This window comes from Phalacrocorax aristotelis, chromosome 2 (genome assembly GCF_949628215.1).
Source record: "Phalacrocorax aristotelis chromosome 2, bGulAri2.1, whole genome shotgun sequence".
In the NCBI taxonomy this organism is placed as follows: Eukaryota; Metazoa; Chordata; class Aves; order Suliformes; family Phalacrocoracidae; genus Phalacrocorax; species Phalacrocorax aristotelis.
The window spans coordinates 141,901,054-141,913,463 of NC_134277.1; the positions used below are offsets into that span (position 1 = coordinate 141,901,054).

At 42.3% G+C, this 12,410-nt stretch overlaps 1 protein-coding gene across 1 annotated transcript in view; it reads right to left on the reverse strand.

Moving 5' to 3' along the window:
- Nucleotides 1-10,865, reverse strand: part of CDH17 (cadherin 17) — a 29,038-nt gene extending 18,173 nt beyond the window's left edge. The window contains exons 1-7 of the mRNA XM_075085401.1: nt 10,780-10,865; nt 8,063-8,132; nt 5,270-5,368; nt 4,478-4,615; nt 2,816-2,954; nt 1,480-1,638; nt 622-821 (exon numbers count right to left, since the gene is read on the reverse strand). Of these exons, the coding sequence (XP_074941502.1) occupies nt 622-821; nt 1,480-1,638; nt 2,816-2,954; nt 4,478-4,615; nt 5,270-5,368; nt 8,063-8,107 (780 nt within the window). The 5' untranslated portion in view covers nt 8,108-8,132; nt 10,780-10,865. The remainder of the gene's footprint in view (nt 1-621; nt 822-1,479; nt 1,639-2,815; nt 2,955-4,477; nt 4,616-5,269; nt 5,369-8,062; nt 8,133-10,779) is intronic.
- Nucleotides 10,866-12,410: the final 1,545 nt, after the last annotated feature.

The following is a 12,410-nucleotide window of genomic DNA, read 5'->3' on the forward strand; positions in this document are numbered from 1 at the left end:
AGGAGCTGGTCCCCTGCCAGGCTTTTCTGCAGATGGAAGCAGCTAACCTCAAAATAACCTTCAGCAGGTTAGCTCTTCATTTGCCCAAAGCCTGGAGGGCCTGTGGTGTTAGAACAAGGCTGGAAGTGCTCAGAGAAACCCCTTGGGAGAGGTGAGCGGCACCTCCACAGAGGCACCCAACTGCCACGTGTCAGTTTGGGAGCTCCCTTGGGATGTCTCAAGGGCTTTATTTTTCATATTGTGCCAAATAGGCTTGTAAAGCACCCTTTTTCTTCCAGTCATTACACTGTAACAAAATTCTCCAAATGTTTCCTCTATCCATAAGATATTCTCACACATGGGCAGCGCTTACAGCCTCTCCAAACTAAAGGGCAAAGTTCAGTCACTCTCATGTTTGTACTGACAGTATCTCAGTCACCATTAACTTCCATACAATAAGTTAATGAAACATGCACAAAAGATAATTTCTAAAGGATACAATATAAAAAATAACTGGGAGGTGCCAAAGTCCTCCTGAAGAGCCTGGCGTTGAATGCAGTGGGGACACCTTCACAGTTAGCTGGCAGAAAATGACTCTGTGGCACCAGGAAGTGGTGCAGGGAGCACAGCCAAGGGCCCTACCTGGGTGATGTTGACAGGGTGGACCTGAGTTGAATTTTCTTGGATGTGGATGGTGGAGGGAGCTTTCCACAGGCTCTCCTTCACAGTGATGATCACATCAGCACTACTGGTGAAAGCATTCGCTGTCAACCCTGCCATGTCCTTCACGGTGACAACAAGTGTGAAGGTGTCCTGCTTGCGAGGATCTAAGTGATAAGAGCCTAGAGAGAGAGCAAAGGGTCAAGTGAAATGAAGCAGAGGCTGTGGAGATGGTTCATCTGCCCATTGCCTCCTACATAATATCATGCTGCTTCATCTGTCCAGGCTCACTCCTTAGATGGGCCTCTGTGCCAAATCTCAGCAAGCCATTTCCTCTGGCTTTTCTGACCAAAGCAGCACAACATGTGGACGCAATCATATGAGACCTCTGTGCTGTGATCTCATGTTGTGCAAATGCATCACTGAACAGCCCTCGCTCCAGTTAGACACTTGTTCTGCCCACCAGAAGAGACAAGGTTTTTAAATCGTTGCAGTTTAGCTGGGATCATATAGCTGGCTGAGTTTTCTCTGCATTTTTCTTATCACTGATTTTGGTTTTCTAAATTTCAAGGAAAAGAATTAGTCCCAAGATATGACTCAGCATAGGCCTGAGGGCCAAAGGATCTACCTCTCTTCTCACTTTTATATCCCAATCTCCATTTCTTTTAACTTCCTTTGAATTTGGTGGGACACAAAGAAAGTTCCCCAAAACCAGAGCCTCAGTGGAGTATGTCCCACTATGTTTATTAAAAATTTAACATCAGGGCTGTTTTGTTTTATTCCTAGGTACACCCATGAACTCACGTTTGCTTTTTGACAAACAAGAATATTTTTACATACCCGCCTTACTCGGTGAGATTTCTCCAGTTATATTATTGATCTGGAAAAGCATTTCTGTAAAAGGGTTGGGAAAATGATGGAGAATGCTGTATGTCAGCTGTGCATGGAGAGTAGTAGGATCATCGCGGTCAGTGGCGTGGACACGCATGAAGGGCTTGCCTGTTCAGGTTAGAGACAAAACAGCAGTAAGAGGAGACTGAAACCTCAACACATAGTCCATTTCAGCAGAGCCCTCAAGCCAGGAAGGCAGCTTGTGGGGAGCTGCTGTTGTTTTGTAATGCATCTTTCATAAGCTATGTTTGTGTGTGGATGTTGAGTTGCCTGTATACCATCCCACAGGTCCTGCCTCCACCAGCTCTGCGTTGTAGGATCACGATAGGTGTGATGAAGAATGTGACAGTGCTAACTCAGAGAATTATCTACCACCCAAGAGTGCTTCCACCCAGAATATAGCTCGCTGGTATCTCTCTTTAAGGTCACTTTAGAGTCCTTATACAAATCAGTTCAATCCAAAGCAGCTTTAGAAAAATGTCCTACAGCTGTGACACATTGATAATTAAAGTGAAAAAAATATGGAAATGCATGATAATATAAGTGAATTATTGCCTTTTGGTCACCCATGTAACATTCAAAATTTTTTTGACTTGGACGCAGTTGAAGAATGCAGTAAAATATTTCAGAATGGTTCTCTGACCCCATGGAGTTTCATATGCGTATTCTTTAGCAGAAGTTTGTTCTTGAGTCCATAGTCACAGTGGTAACAGCTGGCTGAGTCCTTTGTTTTAATTCCAAGATCTGGGTCTTGAACTGCTCTTCGATACTTTCCTGGTTTCTGAACTGGATCGCTGCAATCCATAATCTGAGACTCCTAAATACTAAGGTTCAGCCCATGTTCTGAGAAGCATCAGTCACAGTGAACACATACACCATAGCTACACTGGCATTTTATTTCACTGATGTGTGAAGACTGACATATTCTTTGCATTCTCCCTCTGTATAGTCTTTGGCAACGTTTACATTTTAAACTGCTAGCACAGGGTGATTTTTTTCACTGCAATGGTGAGGGCAGCAATATTTGCTTGTTAAGCGGTACTTGCAAAGCAATCAGTACTGTGAAATATTTCTGATTACACACATCCATTTACATGACACAGTTGTCAGCTCTTTGCCCTTTCATTATATTATGCATGCTTGCATCTTTATTTTGTACAATCCTGTGGGAAGGAAAATGGATCTTTTTTCAGCTTGTTGAAGTATAGCACCCACTCTATCTTCCTGTTTAACTAAACTACCTAGCTTCCTATTAGCTGTAATATTTAATTATGATGATGATTACCTGGACGGGAATTCTGCCTCACTACTCCAGTGTACTTTTTTTGGTCAAATTCTGGTGGGTTGTCATTGATATCTTCCACATATATTGTAACAGTGTATGGACCTTTCACTATGTTTCCCTTTTCATCCAGACTTTCCACCTTGATTTGGAAAAAGAAGGAACAGCAAGGAAATATTTTCATGTAGATAAATTAAAAGACCTAAATGAACATCAGGATGTCAAATGCCAAGTCATTCTTACTGTGACACAAATCTGGTGAAAGCCATCACTGAGTGTCTCCGTCTACGAGGACAAATTTACCACGGTAGCTCACTGACAATAATTGACCACAGTATATAATGGCAACAAAGTAAAATAACCTAGTCCTGCTTCTGATGACACTTTTCAGAGTGTAATTTCTCACCTCCAGCCTCAGCTGACTACTTGAATTCTTGCACAGCTTAGACCTTATGTTTTTCTTAATTAAAAAGAAATACTTTCTAAAGAACAAAGAGAAAGCCCAACATGATATAGCAGACTCAAGTGTACTACTGTAAATATCAACCAGAAAAATAGGTTGATCTAAGGGTTTGTAAAGAAAACTTAATTCTTAGTTCTGATTACGTTTTTGTTCCAAACAATTTGATTTCTTATTTTTCAGCCTTCTTTAAATTTAAAGCACCAAGTATGTATTATATCTGTCAGACTTTATTTTGTTTGCACATAATAGATCAAATAATGATTATTTATGCCTAAAGAAGTATCTTTTTTCAGTTTTGTCATAACTTCTTATCTGTAAAGGATTCCCATGGTTAGGGTTAATAACTTCTAGGGCTATAAAATTGTTCTCTCTAATAACAGTCCAAGGGTTCTTTAGAGCTGAGAACATGAAACCATTAAACCTGAAGTGTTAGACTCTAGGAAGATAGCTAAGGCTAGCTAAAACATCATCATGTACTTTGACTTTTCAGATATTGATCCTCTCATGATCATCTCCTTCTCAGTTGCTAGTGCCTCAGAAAAAGACAATACCATTTTTGACACAGAATAAGAGCACAAGGCTACACTGAGGCCAAAAGGTCACCTACTCACTGTCCCACTCCCAACAGTGTTTCCAATGAGATCCTTATGAAAAGAGTATAATAGCAGGACAAGCTCACAATGGCCTCTGATATCTGCCAAACAGCTTTATGCTGTTATCTAACAGAGGTCAGATCTGTCCTTCTGTGTCTAAATGTCATTTACTCATACCATTAGTCACTAAATACGTTATAATCTTCCTAAGTAGATTACAATAGTTTATTTTCCTATTCCAGCCATGGAATTCACCCTGTCAGTCTTCAGGGGTAACGAGTGAATCTCATTCATGGGGCCAGATTTCACTTCCAGTCAAGTGTCCTCCTCATATTAGAGGAATGAAAGGACTGGTGTTGGCATCAGGGTGATTTTTGTGTTCTCAGTATAACACTCCCGTGGTAAGGAGCATTTTCCTGTGCAAAGTCTTTCACACCTATAAAACTATCTGCCTTTCAGCAAAACTCAATATTAAAAATGAAAAGCTGTCTGTAAACATAGACAAAAGAAAGAATTTGGTATTTCAATAGTTTTCCATTAATTTCAGGTTTACCAAAAAAAAGGTGAATGTGAATAATGCTCCTTTCCTATTTTTCACTGAGTTTTTACCTGCAACCTGTGCGCTGCTCTGGTTTCCCAGTCCAGAGACCCATTGAGATACAGGATGCCTGTCATTGGCACAATGTCAATTATTCCATCTTTTTCACCAGTTGCTCTGAAACTCACAGCAGGTGGCTCAGATGTGAACTAGGATGGGGAAAAATCAGAGGAAAAATCATCATTTCTTCAGCATTTTCAGCATAATCAAAATAATTTCATGCTTTTGTGTCTTTTAAAATCTATTGCCAACAGTGTGCTTGGCCGGGGGAATGATACTCCAAGAGTCTGCTCAAGCAAGTCTGCTCTTTTCTAATCTGCAATAGAGGCGTTTTCACAGTATTTCCTGAATGCTGCAGGAAATCCCAACTGTGGTTTCTTTCCAAAGCAAACGTCTGCTTAGGACAGGGCTTTGTCTGAGCACAGGAATGGAAAAAAATGACACATATCCTCCATTTGCCTGGGAGCTGGATCTGTCCTTCTGTGGTTATGGCTTTGGGAAGAAAACCTCAGAGCTGAAGGAAAATGATGACACAAGTTACATGGAAACCCATTCTCTAGGACTGCTGATTTTATTAATCCCTGTCTTAGGATATCCTCTTAAAATGTGTTTGAGAAGGGTTTGTCTCCTGCTTTTTGCATGCAGACTCTTGAATTCCCAGATAGAGGAAGTCAAAGTCAATTTCAGATCCTCTCGGGGGACTGTTCTTCCCACCAGCACAGATGACAATGCTGCCTGTGAGGTCAGTGTGTGCAAACTACAGAGTTTTTGACTGGAGTGGATACCAAGAGACACTTGATTACCTGGTAAACAATGCGCATTCCCCCTTCTTCTGGAACAGAGAAATTCATGTCCTTCAGAGGCCCACTTATATGCAGGTGCCCCAAATTCTGGCTTGTAGCCTGTGAGAAAGAGAGAAAGGGATGGAGAAAAGCAGCTGGGGGATGTCTGCTGTCACCACACACGAACAGCAGCTCTCCATCACTGAGCCTCTTGCAAGTTATTTTCCTGTAGTATAATGAAGGAGGCTTTTTCTCGTTTGTACTGAGCAGCTCCCAGTTCTTCAGCACACATCCATCTTTAAAAGCAGTGTTATTTATTAATTAATTTGAAAACAAATATTTGGGCCCTGCCCTTTTCTAACCACTATGTAATAAAATGAGATTTGATCTACCTTCAAGAGCAAACAGAAGCACTGAAGAGCTGAGTGTAGACTGAGAGCAAGAGGAAATTCATAAAAGCATTTCTGGATCACCCTTCTGTCCCCAGCAGGACCAGCCACGTCCCATCCAGAAGCCGCACAGTCCGGTGGCCACAAGGGCGTTGGGAGACCCACGCCACACCTGGGGGTGGGGAGGAATTGGGGCTGCACCCCTTGTAATTTCCTCAGTAAATCCAAACCATTTTTGTAAGGGAAGAAGGTGAACCTCCCCGGCTCCCCTGCCCCACCACCCTCAGTGCCCTGTGCCTTCACAGCAGTTCCATGTGAGTGCAAGCCACAGCCAGAGCAGACATGTCCTGCTGATCTTTGGCTTCTACCTCACGGCAAAAATGCCATGCAATTCTGTCTCAGTCTCTGTTTTCTTCCTAATGGCTGGCAATGTCTTCACATGATTTTTCTGGCAATTTTTTTGAGTTCTATATGAGTTTTATAACTGTCCCCTTCCTAGTGCCCAAAGACCCCCAGACACACTCCTGCCCTAACATTTCAGGGGTGTTCTTACTTTCAAACAAAAAACGAAAAGCAAAAATCAGCCTCCTGGAGCAGACCTTGCACACAGGACAAGTCAGCCTACCATTCAGATAATCTACCTTCTCTTCCTGACACCAAGGTCTTGCCAACACTGAGGAGCTGCCTGCCAGAATTAGGGCTCTGTCATTTATCTGCACAGGTAAAACTCCCTTTCTTCTGGTATAAAAATTACTTTATGCTGCTTTATAGATTCAGAGTGCCATTGCCACCCTGTCTATCACCCCATGGAGTCAGGCTCCAGGAGTACATGTTCTCCGCTGCATGACTTTTTCCCTGGATTTGGTCCTATTGCTGCTGGGACAGCTATTTGGCCTTTCATAGAAAAGCATAGCTTACATATTACCAAGGGAAAACTTAATTTTGGCTATGACAAAAACGTAGCTAAGTTCAGTGCAATTTACCCTAAAGCACTGCTCTGTGTGTGTGTGTCACAAGTGGTGTTTGAATAACACCAGATTCTGCTTAATAACAGCCAGAGATGCTGCCCTCCTTTCCTACAAGGGTTTGTGACTCTTTGCAAACAAGAAAAGTAGAATATTGTGAGAACTGGGGAAGGAGGGGAAGGGATGCTAGTGAACACTAGTGACAGTAAAAAAATATCCCAAAAAAGCCATGTAATAGGTACGCATACAAGGAAAGAGTACTTTACAGCTACCCTTTACTATTTTTGCTAAATGCTGACTGCTGGCCCCTGCCAGGGACAAGGTAGCAGGACCCTGGATCTGATCTGCTACAGCTGTTCCCTTGTCACGCTGGTGGGCACAACCTGGCTCCTGGAGGTTTTTCCCAGGGCCATTTTGTGGAGGGCTTTTGCTTGGTCATGTTCTACACCATGGAGGAACAAAGGCTGACGCTATAAAACCCAACAGGGTCAAAGTGCAGGCTGTGAAGCAAGCAGGAGATATCTCTTCCTGTTGATTAAAATTACTTTATGTGGACCATAAATATATCCAAATATATGTCTACAGCATGAATCACTACTCAGGGGCCTGAAGGGGAAATAGGGCTTTCTCCGTGGCCCATATCCATCTGGCACCCCTTTGAAGGCAACTGTAATGGCTTTACTGGGGTCCGCAGTGCCACAGGCAGCAACTTTTGAAATGGGAAGAAAAAAGAAAGAACTCCCTACTGCACATCAGCTGCCTTCCCCGCCCTGCTCCCCTCCAGGTTTCCATATTCTGATGCTTTTTTTTTTTTTTGTAGACTTGAATTTGACTCATGTTTTATTTTTTCCATCAATTTCAATTGTAAAGTAGAAGCCACCACTGTAGCCTTTACAGACATTAGTAAATCTATTGACTTTAATAGATTAGGTCCATAAATAGGCTAATTAATACATTTCAGTCCCAGAAAATCCTCTGAAAAGGGATTCACTTGGATGGAATAATGAGGATAAATAATTAATATGCATGGTTTAAACTATGAGCCATTATATGTCTTAGAATACATTTAATATGTCAGCACATGTATGGATTATAATACACACACAGATGTTTTCACTGTTTGGTGATTTGTTACAGTATTTTAAAATCTTTTCTAGTGTGAAATCCACATACTGCAAAAAGTAATATTTAAGGAGGAACTACAAGAGGCAAAATAGGTAAATTAGTTTCTTATAGGTTTTTAAAGTTTTTTTCCTAATGATTAACACATCTTCTTAACTTTGTCCATGGGGTCACACACGTTGGGGCTGCATACCCACACCCAGAGTTACAGCCAGTCTGCTGGCATAAGCTGCCAGCCTGACCTGCAGAGAGGGACGTCCCATGGATTAGAGCTCAGAGGCTCGCAGGCAACCTTTGTCATTTGCTCCCACATAAACAAAGTAAAAACTGTAACTCACCAAGTAAATGGCAAGCAGAAATTGAAGTCCACACAGCTTAAACATACTGGGATATGTTTTGCTTCAGTTCCTGCAAAGAAGAGGTGATAGTCACTTTAACCACACGGAGCTGGCCAAATCTATTTGCAAATAAAGGCTACAGCTAAGCTTTCCCAAAGCTGTAGGGAGAGAGTAGCTGAGGACGGAGCTCTTAAGGACCAGGCACAGCTCTGTCCATGGCAGGCAAGACCGCTGGTATCACCAGGCTGGCTGGAAAGGTTGTGCCCATCAGGCCCGTCCCCAATGGTGCAGGAGGTGCCACATGTTGTGAGATCCTCAAGCAGCTGTCACAGGTTGAAACTGGAACAAAACTTCAAGCCATGCAAACTCACTGTTGCAATGTCACACAGGCTCCATTTTCATTTCTGCTTTACTGAAGGCAGCAACACGTTCACAGGAAACTATAACCACAAGAAGATGAAGGTCTTGCAGGGACCATCCTGACACATCTGTCTTCTAGTTACAAAAACCAACTGTTCTGTGCAGCTTGTAGAGGCAGAGCAAGCTGGATGTGTCTGTACCCCTTAAAACAATATAGCTACTAGAAATGAAATTCCCAAGTCCAAGGAGCACTGCCTGCCTCAGATTTCAAAAAAATGCTGAGCACATGCTGCAGTGCCTTGTGTTGCATCCTCCTGGACACTACATGGGTTCCTCAAAAATGAAATCTTGCTTTCTCACTACTTCTAGATTTTAACAAAAAGGACAAGGCCGGTTCTGGAGAGCGGTGAAGCTGGCCTGCAGTGCTGCCATCTTCAGTGGTACTCCTTGTTACTTGGCTCACACCTGCAGGTATCCTTCAGCCACCACAGCCCTGCCCCATGGAGGCTCCCAAGGATAAGCAGACAGTGTGGAGGCACAGCTCCCTCCAGATGCCTTCCTGTTTGGGCTTCTCATCATACCTTTTTTTGCCCCCTCCTTTTCTCTCCTCAACAGCTGACCAAAAAAGGGACCTATAAATATAGAAACTGCTGCCCACACTGCTATTGTCTCCAAGCAGTCACTTTAGGACATGGTTAGGACCTAATCTTGCAAATCCCATTCTGAGCAGGGTCTGTGTGTGCCATTATGTCCTTTGAAATTACTGGGCTCTTTCCTTGGGCGGAAGCCAGTTGCATGGGTACTGGAAGAAAATAAAATTACACTCCTTTGAAACCAGAGGAAATCAGGAAAATAATTAAAATTGTCAGGAAACAAGGGCTGAAGGTGAGACCCTGCAGCTGCCTGCAGTCAGAGGAGCTGGGGCGCGGCACAGGAAAGACAGAGGGGTAGAGGAGACACTTTGAACCTCCTGAGAAGACACTTTGAACCAAGACCATGGCTGATATTTCAGTTAGATAGTTGACGGAAATTCATTCAGTTCCTCCATCTGTCCAACAGCCTCTCCACTCCCCTCATCCTGGTCTCTTCTGAATATATTGGCCAGTTTCAGATGCACTTAATAGTAGGTGGGAACTTAAAAAAACCTAATTCCTTATTAATTTGGGGTGGCAGGTGGGACAGAGGACCCAAAGACATGCCCTTTCACAAGGGTAAGGCTGCAGTGTGTGCCCAGTGGCCTCCTGCCCCTCAGGGTGTGGTATGGCTGTACGTGCCCTCAGCCAGCCAGCAGTGGAGGGACACCAGGGAGCTAAAAGTCCTGGGGAGAGGCCAGCAAGAGGTGAGGAAAAAGGGTGTGGGTGGTCTGGGGATACCACAGTCTGCATTCAGAGAAAAGAGAGGAAGTAAGACCTACTATGGTGAGGAGAAAACTTAAGGAAGGGATGTGTCTAGCCTTAGTGTAGGAGACAGAAAATGCTGGAAAATGCACTCCTTCGTGTGGCTGTCTGACTGTGCTGTGTCTTGGCCAGGGGTCTCTGTCCAGATCCAACTGCAAAACACAGCAGTGGAAATACAGCCATTTTGACGTTACGGGTTTGCATGATAAGTGCCTTTGCTGTTCCCTGCTCTTTGACTATAAATATCATTCCCTAATGTTGTGCCATTTGCGGTGCCTGTTGCAAGGCCAGGATGAGTGGCTTGATCAGCCCTTGATCATTCATTTTTGCCTAGAAAGCTGCTACCAAGTCTCTTGAAGTATTGCACTGCCAAGGACCAAAGCCCCAAAATACATACTCCTCTGTCACTCAGAATAGAGTTTCAGTATATATAAACTCATACAAAAGTTTTCAATAATAGACAGTTTCAGGATTAGAATAGGATCAGCTTAACTAAAAGCAGCCTGAGTTCTGGCTGAGGACTAGAGCCATATTTTCCCCTTCATTTCTTAGTTTCATCTCAGTGCTATATCCCTAATAATCCCTTATGGTTCCCCTGCCTGAACGGAAGTCTGTAGAATAACAACATACAAATATCCCAGAGACTTTCAATAATAAATATTCAGAGAACAAAGAATATTCCTGGAGGTTAAAGATCAGTCACAATCCCAAGTATTTGGTTCTATGAAAAATAAAATGTTGATTTTCTTTAAATGATTGACTTCAGATGTTCAAATTCAGTAAAGAGAAAACAGAGGAAATTGATCCAAATCAAATACAAACCAGACTAAGCCTTAGCACAGCAGTCATCCATTTTACAAGGACAGCTGAGTTCCTAATGCTGCCAGAAAATCCTTCAGCAAAACCCTTGCTTCGGCTTTTAAAATCTTTCCATGAAACGACAGTTAGATCATCCCTTACCTGTAACATGAAAATCTTATCTTGCTCTAAAATGCTTCTTTCTTTCTGCTGTGGGAATCGCCTTTGTGCAGGTTGGTAGTGTCCGTTTGTGCTTCTACACAGAGTTTATAGTTCCTCAAACTCACCCTAGAGGTTCAGCAGCTCAAACATTAACAGCATGGCGAATTATTGATTCTTAATGACTAGGTGTGGTATGGAACATCTTCCATGTAAGGAAGCAATGTAGCTTCGAGACAATTTACAGCCTTTTACCTTTTTATGTCCTTTTGGATTTTCTTTGTGAATTCATTTTTTTCAGTGAGGCTGCAAGAAATGAACACACGGGCCACAGGTTGGAGCCGCAGGGGGAAAGTTGCTCTTTCTGTAGGAGAGAAGGCAGAAAAGAGGAGGCAAGGGCCTCAGGTGGAGGCAACGTTTTCTACTTGCCTAGTCACAGGCTCCTGTTAAATTATTTGTGCAGTGCATTTAGTATTTTGCATCCAAAGAAAGAAGCATTTAGAATCAATTACAGCTGGAAGGCGTACAGTTCTGGGAAAGGTGAGCTTTTTGTTTGTGTTTCAAATCACACTTTTCCCTTGAAATCAGCATTTGTATTTCCAAGAAAAAACCTCTAGACTGTGCTTTCAGAGTGCTTTCAAAGACAACTGTTCTCCATTTGCTCACGCACTTAGAATGATTCAAACTTTCTCAAAGCTGCCTGCTAGCAATGAGTTATCTTTAGATCACAGCTCAAAACCAACAGTTTCCGTTAAAGCATTAGAACTTATTGTTAATGATTTCAAAGTAAATATAATAAGGGGGAGGGAATTGAACTTTCTTGGAAATATGTTGAATTTAACAGACTTACATGCAGATTAATTGTGTACTAGTTGGATATGAATGAGAAGTACTTTCAGCATGAAGTATAAGTTTCAAAACAGCCAGAAATCATACTGCAATAACAAATTCACATAAACATATTCATAATATCATTTTTAGCCCAACTGTACATGACAAGTGCAGAATAACCCAAGTCATTATGTCAGAAGTGGGACCCTCATAAACAAATAAGGTGTTTGTCTTTCAAGTGATAGCATCTCTGCTTGGAACTCCAATTACTAGGAAGTGCAGTGGGATACTTGAAATACAAATTTAAGGTACCTAACATGTTTAACTGAATGCCTGTATTTTTGAAAGTCACTGGAAGAGGTGATCCTGCTCAACCCTAGTGTCTTTTTCTGGCTGAAATAATTTCCCAGCCACAGAGCAACTGCTTACAGTTTGTAACCACACAGGAAAAAAAGAAATCTCCTGTGTCAAATATATTACAAAGTCCAGAAGCACTTAAGGCTTTACAACAGTCATAACATGGTGCCACAGATAAAAAATCACATGACAAAACTCGGCAATGAGACTGTGCCTTCAGCCAGCTGTTTCTCTGAGTAGATTTGTTGAAAAGGAGGCAAATATCCAGGTGTTTGTTGTGTAAATCATTGTTCAACGAGTCAGTTTTCCCAGAAACAACTCTTCTCATATCATTAGTCACATCCTTTTTAGTCTTCCCATTTATCAGCTTTGTCATTTCACCCTCGCTCCTTTTTAATTTTTCTTCTTTGTCTTTTTACTTTTACTCCTTTTTTCGATTCACCTGA